Source organism: Cynocephalus volans, chromosome 4 (assembly GCF_027409185.1).
Source record: "Cynocephalus volans isolate mCynVol1 chromosome 4, mCynVol1.pri, whole genome shotgun sequence".
Lineage (NCBI taxonomy): Eukaryota > Metazoa > Chordata > Mammalia > Dermoptera > Cynocephalidae > Cynocephalus > Cynocephalus volans.
In genome coordinates this window covers 18755455-18771479 of record NC_084463.1, presented here as the reverse complement: position 1 = coordinate 18771479, position 16025 = coordinate 18755455, and the positions used below count along the sequence as shown (strand labels likewise).

At 38.2% G+C, this 16025-nt stretch overlaps 1 protein-coding gene across 5 annotated transcripts in view; it reads right to left on the bottom strand.

Moving 5' to 3' along the window:
* Window positions 1-16025, bottom strand: part of JHY (junctional cadherin complex regulator) — a 65568-nt gene that overhangs the window by 10722 nt on the left and 38821 nt on the right. For all 5 annotated transcript variants that reach the window (XM_063094201.1, XM_063094203.1, XM_063094205.1 and 2 more), the window contains 2 exons: window positions 13653-14314; window positions 100-385 (listed from right to left, as the gene is read on the bottom strand). In XM_063094201.1, coding sequence (XP_062950271.1) covers window positions 100-385; window positions 13653-14314 — 948 coding nt within the window. The remainder of the gene's footprint in view (window positions 1-99; window positions 386-13652; window positions 14315-16025) is intronic.

Genomic DNA, 16025 nt, shown 5'->3' with positions numbered 1-16025 from the left:
TCTGTACTCCAAGGCTATAATTAAGGGGGATGAAAATCCAGGCCTGTCTGTGTTTTATCAAAATTAAAAGGTTACTTGGTAAAATGATGCTTTTATTACCTTAATGCCGCTTCTTTTCCTGTGCTTTTTCCCTTTTTCCAGTTGAAACAGATAACTTTCAGAATTGCTACGACTAATTTTCACTTGGCTTCTGACTGAACTGAGTTGGGATTCACTTTCTACCCTTGACAGTATAGGTGGAAGCGTGATGCTGGATAAGGCCCCTTCACCGGGCTGCACCTCGGTCAGCTGCACCAAGGCTTGTTGATGCTGCTCCATGATCTGAGTGAGCCGTGAATCTGGAGAAGCTCTAATAGGTTGGCTGTCAGAGGAAGGATGGAATTTCCTTAATGGAAAAAACAAAAACAAAAAAAAATGCAAACTGTTAATAAAACCTGGATACATAAGACCTCTAGATAAGTCTTTATGAACCATTAATTTGATGTATTTGTTACGCAAGTTAATGAATCAAGTTAATGACCTTTAACTTAATCTTTTCATGAATACATTAATTTCCTATCTTAAAATCCTCCTCTTTTTTCTTTAGGATATTCTAACTCTTATTTAAAACTTTCATTTAGTGAAATCAAAAGTGAAAAAACACCATTTTGAAAAGTCAAAGAACTTTCTACTATAAAATAACTAGAAATGTTGGGTTAAATTAAACATCCTTTAAATACATAGTTGAATTTGTAAGAGAGGCAGAAGATCTTGAAGGACCAAAAACAAAAAAGGAACTAAAACCAAAGCCGATCTTGGATTAGCTAAACTATGCCTTTCTTTGTGGGAGTTTTGGGTCTAAGGGCTTGAGTTTTAACAGTTAACACTTGTACCGGTAGTGTGAGATCTTGGCTCCACGTGAGGCAGGGAATCAGAACTGAGATCCCTGCATAAAGACTAACTCTTGAAGGGCTACATCCTCAATAGAATGGTGGATTAGTTAAAAACCCATTTGCCAGCTTTAAGGAACAACAAAGCAGGCTAATCTGTCTTGATCTGGGCTCTGAATAGAGAAAAAACTCCTGTTAATTTCTATGGGACAATATTTGGATTTTTTTTTTTTTTTTTGGTGGCTGGCCAGTATTGGGGATCCAAACCCTTGACCTTGGTGTTACAAGGCTGTACTCTAACCAACTGAGCTAACCAGCCAGCCCTATGTATGGGACAATATTTGGGATTCAAATTTGCCTTACCTGTATAATCATGGAAATTCAGCACCAAGAAATGAGCATAACAATGACCCTGGATGAGGGATACTTCTGTACCATCTGGCAGAAGCAAATATAAAACTTCTCTAGAGGGGTCCACTCCCACTCAAGCTTGCCAAGGTTTCCATAGACAAGATGGCTAAACATAAGTCCACAATCCAAAATAATAACATATAAGAGGAAATAGTCTACTAAGTATGACATGCAGCAGACATACATGCACACACACACAAAAATAGTGGTAAGACTTCCAAGAACTTCAGATAATAGAATATTAGATATCATTCATTAAAGAATGTTTAAAATAAAGACATGAAAGAGAAAATCAAAATCTTGAGAAACATATTTTGAAAAAAGAACAGAGAGGTTTTACTCAGAATCAAATAGAAAGTCTAGACGTAAAAAATACCATTGTTGAAATTTAAAACTCATTAACAGATACATTAAAGAGCAGATTGGACACAGCCAAGGAGAGAATTATTGCACTGGAAAACTTATCTGAGGAAATTTCTCAGAAAAGTACAGAGAAATAATGATATAAAATAAGAAACAAACTTAAAAATTCACAGAATAAGAGAATCTAATACACATCTACTTGGCATTCCTGGAGGAGAAAATAGAACAAATTTGGATGACATGATATTCAAAGGGAAAATGGGTGATAATTTTTCAGAATTTATGAAAGAGATGAATCCTCAGATTTAGAAATTACAGAAGTCTCAAGCAGAATTTAAAATTTCATACCTAGACACATCCCAGTGAAACTTCAGAACACCAAAAACAAGAGAGAAATTAAAAAACCCAAATGAGAAAAAAAGATAAAAACAAAAGAACTGATTATATTGACAAAAGACTTTTCAAAGCAACACAGAAAACAGGAGACAGAAAAATAATGTTTTCAAAGAGTTGAATTCTTTACCAGGTTAAGCTATAATTCAAGCTAGAAAGCAAAATAAAGGAATTTTTAGGTAAATTTACCAGTGACATACACTTGCTACAGGAATTTCTGCTCCAGGAAGAAAAAGTAAAATGGAAGAAAGAATGTGAGGCAAAGATGTTAATAAATAATTGGTTAAATCTAAAGCAGCATTAACTCTATTCAACAATAATAAAAGCAATGACTAATTTTGGAGATGTAAGGTGCTAAACAAGATGCTGGACAAGGCAATATGTATAACAAGAGAGGTGATTGGCCTAAAACAATCTAATGATTTTGAACATGTTCTGGAGGGAAGTAAAAATATTAACACTAAACTGGTCAAGTGTGTAAGTTTTTAAAAAAAAAGAATAGAAAGAGAATGAATCTCACTATACATTAAACTGATATTTTCACCCGGAAAAAAATAATTCAAGAAGCAATCTTGGGTGAATGTAGTTTCATTGTACACCCTGAGGAGGATATAGGAGAAGAGGAAGGGCAAGGACATCTTGAACTTTGCTTGGAATGATTGTTTTGGTAGTGGTGTTGGTATCATAATCCTCAAATGGACTGTTATGTGTGTAGCAGAAGAGAACAAATGAGTAGACATGTTGATGTTTTAGGAAACTAGGCTTTTCACTGTGGGAAACAGGAAATACAAATGTGGACTAGGAGGAAGCATGAGGAAGAAGCCAGTGGTGTTGGATTTCAGGTGTCTGTGTGACCCCATTAGTGCATAGATATAGGCATAGGTATAGGTACGGGTATTTCCTATCTGATGAGCAGGTCTAGATGCAATGACACTCCAGATCACAGATAGCTCTCAAGTCTTGGTTTCTAAATTCCATTCCCCACTAAAAAGAATCAGGGCTCCTTGGAAAAATGACTGCTTCCACATGTGTTCAGGGAAAGTCCAAGATGAGCCTAGAATATATTGCTATGCCAGACAGACAAGAAGTATGAAAGACAAGAGGTGTTATGTCAAAAGGACACAGGACGTGAAGTGAAGGAGTTCCCACTGCTCAAGCCCAATATGATTAGAACATATTAAATATAGTGATGGTAATAAACTTTAACATATTTTTTTAAAAAGAGAACCATTTAATCCATAGTGCTACTAAAAGGAGAGAGAGAAAAACAAAGAGGAGAAAGAAGTTGAAAAGGTCTTATTTCAACAGAATGCCATATAATAAATGTAGAAGTACTGATAGAATAATAAATCATCATTTTGCAACCCCCAGTGTAATGAATGGTTTATGTAAGGACTGTCGGTGGTTGCAGGAAAAGTTGTTGAGAAATAGGATGTTTACACTGTTTCAAATATTAATTATTCGAGCTCTCGGGGAGTTTCAAGATGGCGGCGGCTGCGGCGGCTGGCGCGGAGTAGCTGAGGTGGAAAAGGTGGCCACTGGGCCTCAGGCAGCCGGGAAACTTGTGGACCTTCCTCTGGCCATCTCTTAAGGGAGGACTGCTGCTGCTGGCCGGTCGTAGGGGCTCAACGCCACTTTGCCCCCGGCAGGAGAGGCTGCCTCATTTACAGGCAACAGCTTTGAAGTGTGGAGCAGGAAAAGAACTGATTCTTAGCTGCAAAAGTGAGTCTTGAAACAGGGAACACGGCGCCAGGGCTGCTGTGGATGCAGCCAGGTTCCCGGAGGCTGGGGCCGCGCTGAAGGCGGCCAGCTGCCCTATTCAGGATTCGAGGTTTCAGGCCGGCATTAAAGAAGATTCCTGGGAGCGCCCGAGTGGCGCCGCGACTGAACAGCCCGAGGCGGCAGCGCCGAGAACACGGAAGGCAACAAACCAGAGACAGAGCGAGCGCCCGACCTGGCACAGCACTGTGAGTGATCCCTGGCACAGCTCTGTTCGGGGGGTGGATGCCCACGCGGCTCCCGCCTGCACCACCAGGCCACTCACTGCCACGGTGCTGCCTCCATTTTCCCAGGTGCGGGCAGCTCCGCCCTGCTCGGCCATCACTGAGCCCATTTGCTTGGCCTGGCGCGGGGCTTTCCGGACCCTGCGGGCCAACCTCCTCTCCCACTCCCTCCAAGGTTCTCTGGCAGGGCTGGGGGTGTGGGGCATCCCGACCAGTTTTGGGAGGGCTAGGAAGTACGGGCGGGCCGACTGTCACTCCACCACACCCTGGACTCTGGCCCCGGTAAACTTCCTGTTACTGGGAGGCAGATACCATCTCTGCCACCACCAGTTTGGAAAAAAGCCTAACGAATTTCTGGTTGGGAATAGTGTGGTAGGAGAGTTCCCAGGTCCGCTTGAACCTGCCGGAGAGCAGGCTGCAGGCGGGCACTAGACTCGGTTTATACCGGGGGGATACAAAGGTGAACAAGACCCGAGAAAGATCTACACAGTGCTACAAAGGCACCCAGAGAGACCGGTCGTCTGTGCCTAGCAGAAACCTGGTAGACTTCCTGGGTGAGGCGGTGCTGAGCAGGGTCTTGAAGGCCCAGCTGGTAGACGAGGGGTGCAGAAGACACGCCCCAGCCCAGCACAGTGTGCACAGAGGGGGTAGACGTGCGGCCAGGGAGGCGGAGACTCGACAGAAACCACACACCCGGTGGGGTCGCCACTGCACGATCTAACAGCCTGGGCCAGAGCACACGGAACGGGGAGAAGTCCTGTACAGAAAGTGAAAGCTCAACAGAGATCACACACCCTGTGGTACGTGATCCACCAGCCCAGCAGAGTACAAGCTGACCAGAAAGGTGGATCCCCGGAGAAGCCCAAGACCCAAGGCAACCACACACACAAGACACTAGAGGCCAACTGAGCAGTCACGGCGGGAGCCATACCAAATTGGCAACCACAGCAACATCCTAGTTAGTCATTAGTCTTAAACCGGTGGACTGTGAAACCCCCTGCCACAATGAATAAACACCAAAAAAAAGACACCAGAAATACAAAAAATCAAGAAAGTACACCACCAAAAGTTAATAAATCTCATACTCTAGATCCTATAGAACAAGAAGCCCTTGAAATAACTGACAAGGAATTTCGAGTGATAATTCTAAGGAAACTGAATGAGATACAAGAAAACTCAGCTAGACATCATGATGAAATGAGGAAAAGTATACAGGATCTGAAAGAGGAAATATACAAGGAAATCAATGTCCTGAAAAAAAATGTAGCAGAACTTGCTGAACTGAAGAAGTTATTCAGCGAAATAAAAAACACAACGGAGAGTTTAACCAGCAGGCTTGTCGAAGTTGAAGAGAGAACCTCTGAACTTGAAGATGGGCTGTTTGAAATAACACAAGCAGACAAAAAGAAAGAAAAAAGAATCAAGGACATGGAAGAAAATCTGAGAGAGATATCAGACAACCTCAAGCGCTCAAATATCCGAGTCATGGGTATTCCAGAAGGGGAGGAAAATGGAGATTCCATTGAAAACATATTCAACAAAATAGTGGCAGAAAACTTCCCAGGTATAGGAAAAATCACAGATCTTCAGATCCAGGAAGCTCAACGATCTCCAAACGTATTCAACCCAAAAAGGCCTTCTCCAAGACATGTCATAGTCAAATTGGCAAAACTCAGAGACAAAGAGAGAATCTTAAAAGCTGCAAGAGAGAAGCGTCAAATCACCTATAAGGGAGCCCCAATCAGGTTAACATCAGACTTTTCATCACAAACCCTAAAAGCTAGAAAGGAATGGGATGATATTTTCAAAATACTAAAAGACAAAGATTGCCAGCCAAGAATACTCTACCCTGCAAGGCTATCCTTCCGAAATGAGGGGCAAATAGTATATTTCTCAGACAAACAAAAACTGCGGGAGTTCACTACCACAAGACCACCCTTACAAGAAATCCTCAAGGGAGTACTGGGTTTGGTTCCTGAAAAATAACTACCACTGCCATAAAAACCTAAGAAAAATCTAAACCCGCTAGTACAATAAAAATGGCATTCGTGAAGAGAAAACAAGCTAACAAAAACACTATCTACAACCTAAGGAACCAACAAACAAAGAAACCAAACAGTAAATCAGAAAGCAAGGAACAAAAGACACCTAAGACAACCAAACAACCAATAAAATGCTAGGAATAAATCAACACCTTTCAATAACAACTCTTAATGTTAAAGGCTTAAATTCCCCAATTAAAAGACACAGACTGGCTGACTGGATCAAAAAGCAGGACCCAACTATATGCTGCCTACAAGAGACCCACCTCACCCATAAAGATTCACACAGACTAAGAGTGAAAGGATGGAAAAAGATTTACCATGCAAACAGAAAAGAAAAACGAGCTGGAGTGGCTATTCTTATATCTGACAAAATAGACTTTAAACTAAAAACCATAAAAAGAGACAATGAGGGACACTACTTAATGATAAAAGGACTGATCCATCAAGAAGACATAACAATCATAAATATGTACGCACCCAATGTTGGAGCAGCCAGATTTATAAAACAAACTCTATTAGACCTAAAGAAGGAAATAGACACTAATACCATAATAGCAGGGGACCTGAACACCCACTGTCAATATTAGACAGATCATCTAGGCAAAGAATCAGTAGAGAAACACAAGATCTAAACAAGACTCTAGACCAATTGGAATTGGCAGATATCTACAGAACATTCCACCCAACAACCTCAGAATATTCATTCTTCTCATCAGCACATGGATAATTCTCCAGGATAGATCACATATTAGGTCACAAATCAAGTCTCAATAAATTCAAAAAAATTGGAATTATCCCATGTATCTTCTCAGACCACAATGGATTAAAACTAGAAATTAATAACAAACGAAACTCTGGAAACTATACAAACACATGGAAATTAAACAGCATTCTACTCAATGACATATGGGTCCAAGAAGAAATCAAGCAGGAAATCAAAAAGTTTATTGAAACTAATGAAAACAATGATACATCATACCAAAACCTGTGGGATACTGCAAAAGCAGTATTGAGGGGAAAATTTATTGCATTAAATGCTCACTTCAGAAGAATGGAAAGATGGCAAGTGAACAACCTAACACTTCACCTTAAAGAACTAGAAAAACAAGAACAATCCAATCCTAAAGTTAGCAGACGGAAAGAAATCATTAAGATCAGAGCAGAACTGAATGAAATTGAAAACCAAAAAACAATTCAAAAGATCAACGAATCAAAAAGTTGGTTTTTTGAAAAGATAAATAAAATTGACAAACCATTAGCATGGCTAACAAAAAAAAGAAGAGAGAAGACTCAAATAACAAAAATTAGAAATGAAAAAGGCGATATTACAACTGATTCATCTGAAATACAAGGAATCATTCGAGACTACTATAAACAACTATACGCCAACAAATTTGAAAATCTGGAGGAAATGGATAAATTTCTGGACACACACAAGCTCCCAAAACTGAACCGTGAAGACGTAGAAAATTTGAACAGACCAATAACAATAAAGGAGATTGAAGCTGTTATCAGAAGGCTCCCAACAAAGAAAAGCCCAGGACCAGATGGATTCACAGCAGAATTTTACCAAACATTCAAAGAGGAATTGACACCGATTCTTTACAAACTATTCCAAAAGATTGAAACGGACGCAAATCTCCCAAACTCATTCTATGAAGCAAACATCATCCTGATACCAAAACCAGGTAAAGATATAACCAAAAAAGAAAACTACAGGCCGATATCCTTGATGAATATAGATGCAAAAATCCTCACTAAAATACTAGCAAACAGAATACAGCAACACATACGTAAAATTATTCATCACGATCAAGTGGGATTCATCCCAGGGATGCAAGGTTGGTTCAACATACGCAAATCAATAAATGTGATACACCATATTAATAAACTCAAACACAAGGACCATATGATCATCTCTATAGATGCTGAAAAAGCATTTGATAAAGTTCAGCACTCATTCATGACAAAGACCCTCTATAAGTTAGGTATAGAGGGAAAGTATCTCAACATAATTAAAGCCATATATGACAAACCCACTGCCAATATCATCCTGAATGGGGAAAAGCTGAAAGCTTTTCCTTTAAGAACAGGCACTAGACAAGGATGCCCACTCTCACCACTCCTATTCAACATAGTGTTGGAAGTACTAGCCAGAGCAATCAGAGAAGAGAAGGAAATAAAGGGCATCCAGATTGGAAAAGATGAAGTCAAACTGTCCCTGTTTGCAGATGACATGATCCTATATATCGAACAGCCTAAAACCTCTACAAAAAAACTGTTGGAATTGATAAATGATTTCAGCACAGTAGCAGGATACAAAATCAACACACAAAAATCAGTAGCATTTCATTTCTTTTCTCCAATAGTGAACATGCAGAACGAGAAATCAAGAAAGCCTGCCCATTTACAATAGCCACCAAAAAAATAAAATACTTAGGAATTGAGTTAACCAAGGAGGTGAAAAATCTCTATAATGAGAACTACAAACCACTGCTGAGAGAAATTAGAGAGGATACAAGAAGATGGAAAGATATTCCATGCTCTTGGATTGGAAGAATCAACATAGTGAAAATGTCCATACTACCCAAAGTGATATACAAATTCAATGCAATCCCCATCAAAATTCCAAAGACATTTTTCTCAGAAATGGAAAAAACTATTCAGACATTTATATGGAACAATAAAAGACCACGAATAGCCAAAGCAATGCTGAGCAAAAAAAATAAAGCTGGAGGCATAACACTACCTGACTTTAAGCTATACTACAAAGCTATAATAACCAAAACAGTATGGTACTGGCATAAAAACAGACACACTGACCAATGGAATAGAATAGAGAATCCAGAAATCAACCCACACACTTACTGCCATCTGATCTTTGACAAAGGCACCAAGCCTATTCACTGGGGAAGGGACTGCCTCTTCAGCAAGTGGTGCTGGGATAACTGGATATCGATATGCAGGAGAATGAAACTAGATCCATACCTCTCACCGTATACTAAAATCAACTCAAAATGGATTAAGGATTTAAATATACACCCGGAGACAATAAAACTTCTTAAAGAAAACATAGGGGAAACACTTCAGGAAATAGGACTGGGCACAGACTTCATGAATACGACCCCAAAAGCACGGGCAACCAAAGGAAAAATAAACAAATGGGATTATATCAAACTAAAAAGCTTTTGCACAGCAAAAGAAACAATTAAAAGAGTTAAAAGACAACCAACAGAGTGGGAGAAAATATTTGCAAAATATACATCTGACAAAGGATTAATATCCAGAATATATAAGGAACTCAAACAACTTTACAAGAAGAAAACAAGCAACCCAATTAAAAAATGGGCAAAAGAGCTAAGTAGGCATTTCTCTAAGGAAGATATCCAAATGGCCAACAGACATATGAAAAAATGCTCAACATCACTCAGCATCCGGGAAATGCAAATCAAAACCACATTGAGATACCATCTAACCCCAGTTAGGATGGCTAAAATCCAAAAGACTATGAACGATAAATGCTGGCGAGGCTGCGGAGAAAAAGGAACTCTCATACATTGTTGGTGGGACTGCAAAATGGTGCAGCCTCTATGGAAAATGGTATGGAGGTTCCTTAAACAATTGCACATAGATCTACCATATGACCCAGCCATCCCACTGTTGGGAATATACCCAGAGGAATGGAAATCATCAAGTCGAAGGTATACCTGTTCCCCAATGTTCATCGCAGCACTCTTTACAATAGCCAAGAGTTGGAACCAGCCCAAATGCCCATCATCAGATGAGTGGATACGGAAAATGTGGTACATCTACACAATGGAATACTACTCAGCTATAAAAACGAATGAAATACTGCCATTTGCAACAACATGGATGGACCTCGAGAGAATTATATTAAGTGAAACAAGTCAGGCACAGAAAGAGAAATACCACATGTTCTCACTTATTGGAGGGAGCTAAAGATTAATATATAAATTCACACACACATACACACATACACACACAAACCGGGGGGGGGGAGGAAGAAGATATAACAACCACAATTATTTGAAGTTGATACAACAAACAAACAGAAAGGACATGGTTGGGGGGGAGAGGGGGAGGGAGAAGGGAGGGAGGTTTTGGTGATGGGGAGCATTAATCAGCTACAATGTATATCGACAAAATAAAATTAAAAAAAAAAAAAAAAAAAAAATAATAAAAGTCAACATGAGGCAAAAAAAAAAAAAAAAAAAAACAAACCAAATATTAATTATTCATTACAAAGGGAAAACATACCTTTACAATGGAGGGATCTGGTAGTCACTACCTTAATCAAGAGGTCTAACTTAGCATTACCCATCGTATGACAACCTGACGGTATGTACCTACTGAGATAATGCAATAAAAACCACACCAAGTCACCTAAGCAGTATTCTTGCCAAAAATGTTTAACCTAAATGTAACTATGAGAAAACAATGACAAAAATAGACATTGTTACAGAAAACAATAAAAAGCAAGGGTTGGAAAATTTGTTCTGGATTTTTTAAAAAATTAAAGAGACAAAAAGCAAATGTAATGCATGAATGTTGATTGGATTCTGGATCAGGAGAATAAAAACCCAGCAACAAAAGTCATTTTGGGAACAACTAAGAAAATTTAAATATGTACTGATATTGCATGATATTACTGAATGTTAATTTTCTTAGATGTGATAATGGTGTGATTGTTGTATAGGAGAATGTCCTTATTTTTGGAGATCCATGTTGAAATATTTAGGGATAAAGTTTTGTGATGTCTGAACTTGATTTAAAATGGTTCAGTAGATAGATAGATAATAGATAAATGATAGATAGCAAGCAAATGTGGCAAAAAGCAAGCAACTGGTGAATCTAGATGGACTACAGGTGTTCATCGTAGATCTTCCCCCAAGTTTTTACTAGGTGTGAACATTTTCAAAATAAAATGGAGGTAGAAAAAACACACCAGAATAAACATATGTAATTTAACTCCCAAATCCAAATTAAAATGATATATAAAGAGATTTTAAAAAGTCATAGACCCATAAGGATAAGAACAAAAGTGGGGGTGAAGGGGTAACAAAAATTTTGGAAGCAGAAAACAGATGGTTGAGTAGTAACTCTTAGGAGACTCAAGAAAGTGGAACTCTAAGTTAACAGCAGGTAAAGCTGAGAAGCAACGCAATTTACACCATAGAATCCTTCAAAGGCTCATAAACTATAAGTGGAGGTGGGGGTGGTGAAAGTTTATGTGAAAGTAACTTATATAAGAAGAATTAGCTGAAAGTCTTGTAAGAAGCAGGTAAATCTCCAGATCTTCTAAGGCATTTTGTGCAGATAGGCAACTGTCCCCTCCCCATCTCCATAGCCCATTGGAAGTTTGCCTTCTGAAGAAGGAAAAATGAGTCTCTTGCCTGTAAAGCACCAAACATAGATAATAAGTCTGAGCACCCAAGATAAAAGACCATAAACTGACAGGAGGGGCTTCCCATCAGATGGCCCATACAGATCATTCTACAGAAACCCAGAGTCGACAAGTGCAGTCACTCAGAGCTTCCAATAAGCTTTTTAGTCCCTCACACGTAATCAAGAGCAGACAATCAAGAGCTGCCAGACCTGAGACAAGCTCTAATGTGGACAATAGCAAAACAGATGAAGAGAAACAAACCAACAACATCATCAACAAAAACTTGGAGGAAAGAGGAACTAAGCAGGGAATTAAAAACATTTAAAAATTCTGTCACCAGGGTCCTCATGCTCCAATTTGTCTTATTGAGAATGTAAGATGTTGAGAAATGATGCTGCATCCATGAACAAATATATGAGGCTATTAAAAAAAGAACTTTCAGAAAATAATAAAAGAAACAAAATATGCTCTTAAAAGAAAAATAAACCCACATGATAGCATAGAAAGTTTGGAAGCTAGAATTGAGAAACCCTCCCAGAAAGTAGAACAAAATTACAAAGAAATGAAGAACAAGAGAGAAAAGAAAATTGTTAAGAATGGTGCTGGAAGAACACATCTGAATAACAAGAGTTTCCAGAAAGAGCAAATGGTTGGAAGGAATTACCCATGAGATGATTAAAGAAATTTTTCCAGAACTTAACGACACAACCTTCCAGTTTAAAAGGGTCCAGCACAATCTATGAAAATAGACCTACACCAAGGCACCTTATTATAAAATTTCATTTTATCAGTGAAAAAGATCCTACAGCTCCCAGAAGAAAAATAAATATGTCATGTACAAAGGATCTGGAATAAGGTGGCTTGAGTTTTTTCAACAGCAACACTGGAAGCAAAAAGACAATTCTGAGGGAAAACGATTTCCGATCTAGAAATTTACAATACTCTTGGAAGGTATCAATGGGGTGAGGGCAGAATAAGGACAGTTTCAATCATGCAAGATTCTCAAAACATTTACCTTCCAAGCAACGGAGGATGTTCTCCACCAAAATGAGAGAGGAAACTGAGAAGAGGAAAGACGGGATGGAGAAAACAGGAGGGTCAATGAAAGAGAAAAGCAAAGGGAATCTCCAAGATAAAATGAAGAGAAGTTTTGCAAGGATAATATCTCCCTATTTACCAAAAACTAAATATTGTTTTTAGTGGTAAAAATGTTTGAAGCAATCCCTCCAAAGTCAGGATAAAAAAGACAAGGATGCTTGCTATCTATTACTGTCTCTTAAATGTCATCGGATCAATTCATATGTGTAAAATTGAAAATTCCTTGAAGATGCCCCATCTATCATATATCTTTTGTATGTTCTATAGCATTTTAGCATTATATTCAGCACATCAGGTACGTAGAAAACACGTTTGACTGGATAACTTCAAAAAATGTTTCCTGAAGTGACTTTTAAAATAACTTCCTTTTTCCTGATAATGAAAGTAACACATCTACATTGTAGGCAACTTGAACAGTTCAGAAAATGTAAAGAATAAATTAAAAATAATCTCAATCTCTCTTGCTAGAGATAAATGCTATCATCATTTTGGTGTATTTTTCTTCTTCTGTGCACATTTTAACACAGTAGAGCTCATACTCCTCAGGTGTAATTTTGTACCTACTGTTTTCTTTTTATAGAAGCATTTCCTTATAACCATAATTTTTAATGGTTACATCATACTAGGTATCATAATTTACAAAAACATTTTCCTACTGGATTTTTAGGTCATTTCTATAAATGATACATATTTTTCTGTATTTTAGGTTATTTTCTTAGGATAGGCAATTGCAGTGTTGGAGGTAATTTCTTTCTTTCAAATATTACTTGCAACCCTCGAAACACCCTGATCTTTTTTTGACTGGGTCCCTCTGTCCTTCTCCCTCCCTCCAACTTCTAGTTTAACTACAGTGGAAAAAAAGTAGGGAAGAAAGGGAAGAGGAAAAGGAAAAGAAATACATCAAAAGTGGACTACTTTAGGTGGGAACCAGAGCTAAGGAAGTTGTTAGATGCATTTTCCCTCCCCCCTGACCATCCCTGCAGAACCCCCTTCCTCTCCTGTCTTTCTCCAGCAGTCACTCATTTTTCTTCTGGAAAACCACTTGAGAAAAGGGAATTCTTACCATAACATTTCTAAGTTCTTGTATTTTGTCTCTGTATAAGGCTGTTTTGGGTGTTTCTTATTTTCAGGTGATCCATAAACACTTATGTCATAAACAGGCTGAGAGCCCTTCTGGCTCAGGAGCATGTGTGTCTTAGAAAATTCATTAAGGCTGTTCAAGTCCACGTTAGAAAGAGTGTTGATGTGTAGCTGCTGGTAGGAAAATCTTTTTTCTTCTTGGTCTTTGAGTCCTTTTTCTTTATTAACATTCAGCACTGAGTGATATCCAGTAGAGTTTTTATATAGTACCTTGTCAAAAGCCTGTTTTGGTGGAGCAAATGTATTGGAGGTTACTTTAGGATTCTGGCTCCTAGGTGCACCTGAGTCTTGTAAATTGTTGTTAGTGGCATTCATAGTGACGATTGATTCATGCTTTATTGAAGTATCAACAGGCTTATTTTGGTTTTGTTGCTGTCGGGGAGTGTTGTTCTCGTTTCCTTGACTAACAACTAGCTTTTCAGTCATGAAAGACTTCAGACCATTCTGGTGTTTATGCCGTTTTCGAATCTTGGGCTTGGCTGGTCTTCTGGAAGGTTGCTGGCCATTAGCTATTTCAGAAGATTGACCTCTTGGTACATTGCTCGGTTTTGTACTTTCATACTGAGACAAGTGTTCCTGGTAATTCTAAAAAGATAGTTTGGTTAATGTAAATTTAGAAGATTGGCACTCTTCACAAAATTTAGATTAGGGTTTTTCAAACTGGGGGTTGAGATTTCTAGGAAGATGACTATGGGATTGAAAGCAGATAAAGAATACAGAGGATCCTTTCCTAATTTCAGGCAATTGGAGGGTGAATAGCAGAGTCATTCCTCTTGTAAATTTTAGATTATGAGCCTAGAAAGAAATAGAAAGCTTAGAATAGGCCTTATATTAAGGACAAGTCTTTTAGTTAAAAGCTGTAAAGTGAAGTGTTGCCAAGTTGGGGGTTGGGTAGAGAGGGGGAGAACCTTCACCTCTAGAGGGATGCATAGAAAGTAAGTACAAATGCAAATCTATATCAAATTATGCAAGCTTATTTTAACTGAGATGAACATTTTTAAAAATCATAACCGGAAAACATCAATAATTTGTTTTACCAACCAAGTACAGGTTTAATATGAAATACAATTCAGATTATCAGCTCTTCTTACTCATGCAGGTCAGAAGCTAGGAATGACTTCTTCACCAGAAGAAACAAATTAGATTTTATTCGGAGGGTTATAAAAGAGTCTGTGCTGTGATAGGACATCTGTGAAACCACAAGGGTTGTTTTGCTTCTGTTCCTTAATATAGCCTGTACTTAGGCAATCAAACATCTGGGGGAAATATTCCAATTTCAGAACAGTCTTTATGCTTTTCAAAGACTCCTAACAACAAAATGTACCTCTGGTATAATAGATACACTATGTAACTATATTGTGCTATAGCCATTTAGAAATATTTTCCAAGGAATAAAGCACTCATTACTTTGTGAAAAACTAGTGGAGTTAAGAGACCTTTGCAAAGAATGATTAAATGCTTACTGAAAACAGTAAGATGACCATATGCACCACTGTGTTATACAACTGAAACATATTTCTCCCTTCTGAACACACATACAAAAAAATCTCTGTGGCCTGTATGTATGCAACATTAATTGAAAAAATGTAACAGTTACCTGGATCATCTTGTAGTGAATAAATCACGGTTTTGCTCAAATGGTTTGTTTTAGCTTGCTAAGAAAAATGATCAAAATCATTGTGATATGAGTTTGGCTTTTATTTCACTTTTCTGATACAATCGCTAAGACTCATCCTATTTCTGTATGATGTTAAGTGATATCCTGTTTCTAATGAAATCAGACTATAAGGTTAAGGGTGAGATTGTTAAATTTAAAACAGTAAATACAATATTACTGTATCAAATTTTTAAAGTAAGAATGACTTCTAATTTGGAATTTAGAGTATGTTCTCCTTGGAATTTGAGCTTTCTAAGAAGGTTGGCTAGGCTCTGATTAGCTCCTACAAACTTAAAATGTTTATCTGCTGTACTCCAAAAAAAGAAAAAACTTCCTTCTGTATTCCAGGTAAGAAAAGGTTCTCTCTTCCATGTAGTATGTTGAGCTGCATGGGGGAAATGTGGGCAAGAAGGCTTGCAAATATATAGCCCCAAGAGCTTCCTTCCTTGCAGAGTGGATCCAGAAAAAAAAAATGCTATTTACAATCTTACAGGTATGTTCATGAAACACAATGGCTCTTTTCATGACTGTCATCACCATTTGTGAAAGTCAAAAAAGCCCCCCTTTGCTGTGATCTACAAATCTTAATTGATGCTGATAATGTCATTTTTCTCAATATTTGTTTCGCCTTTAACTCAC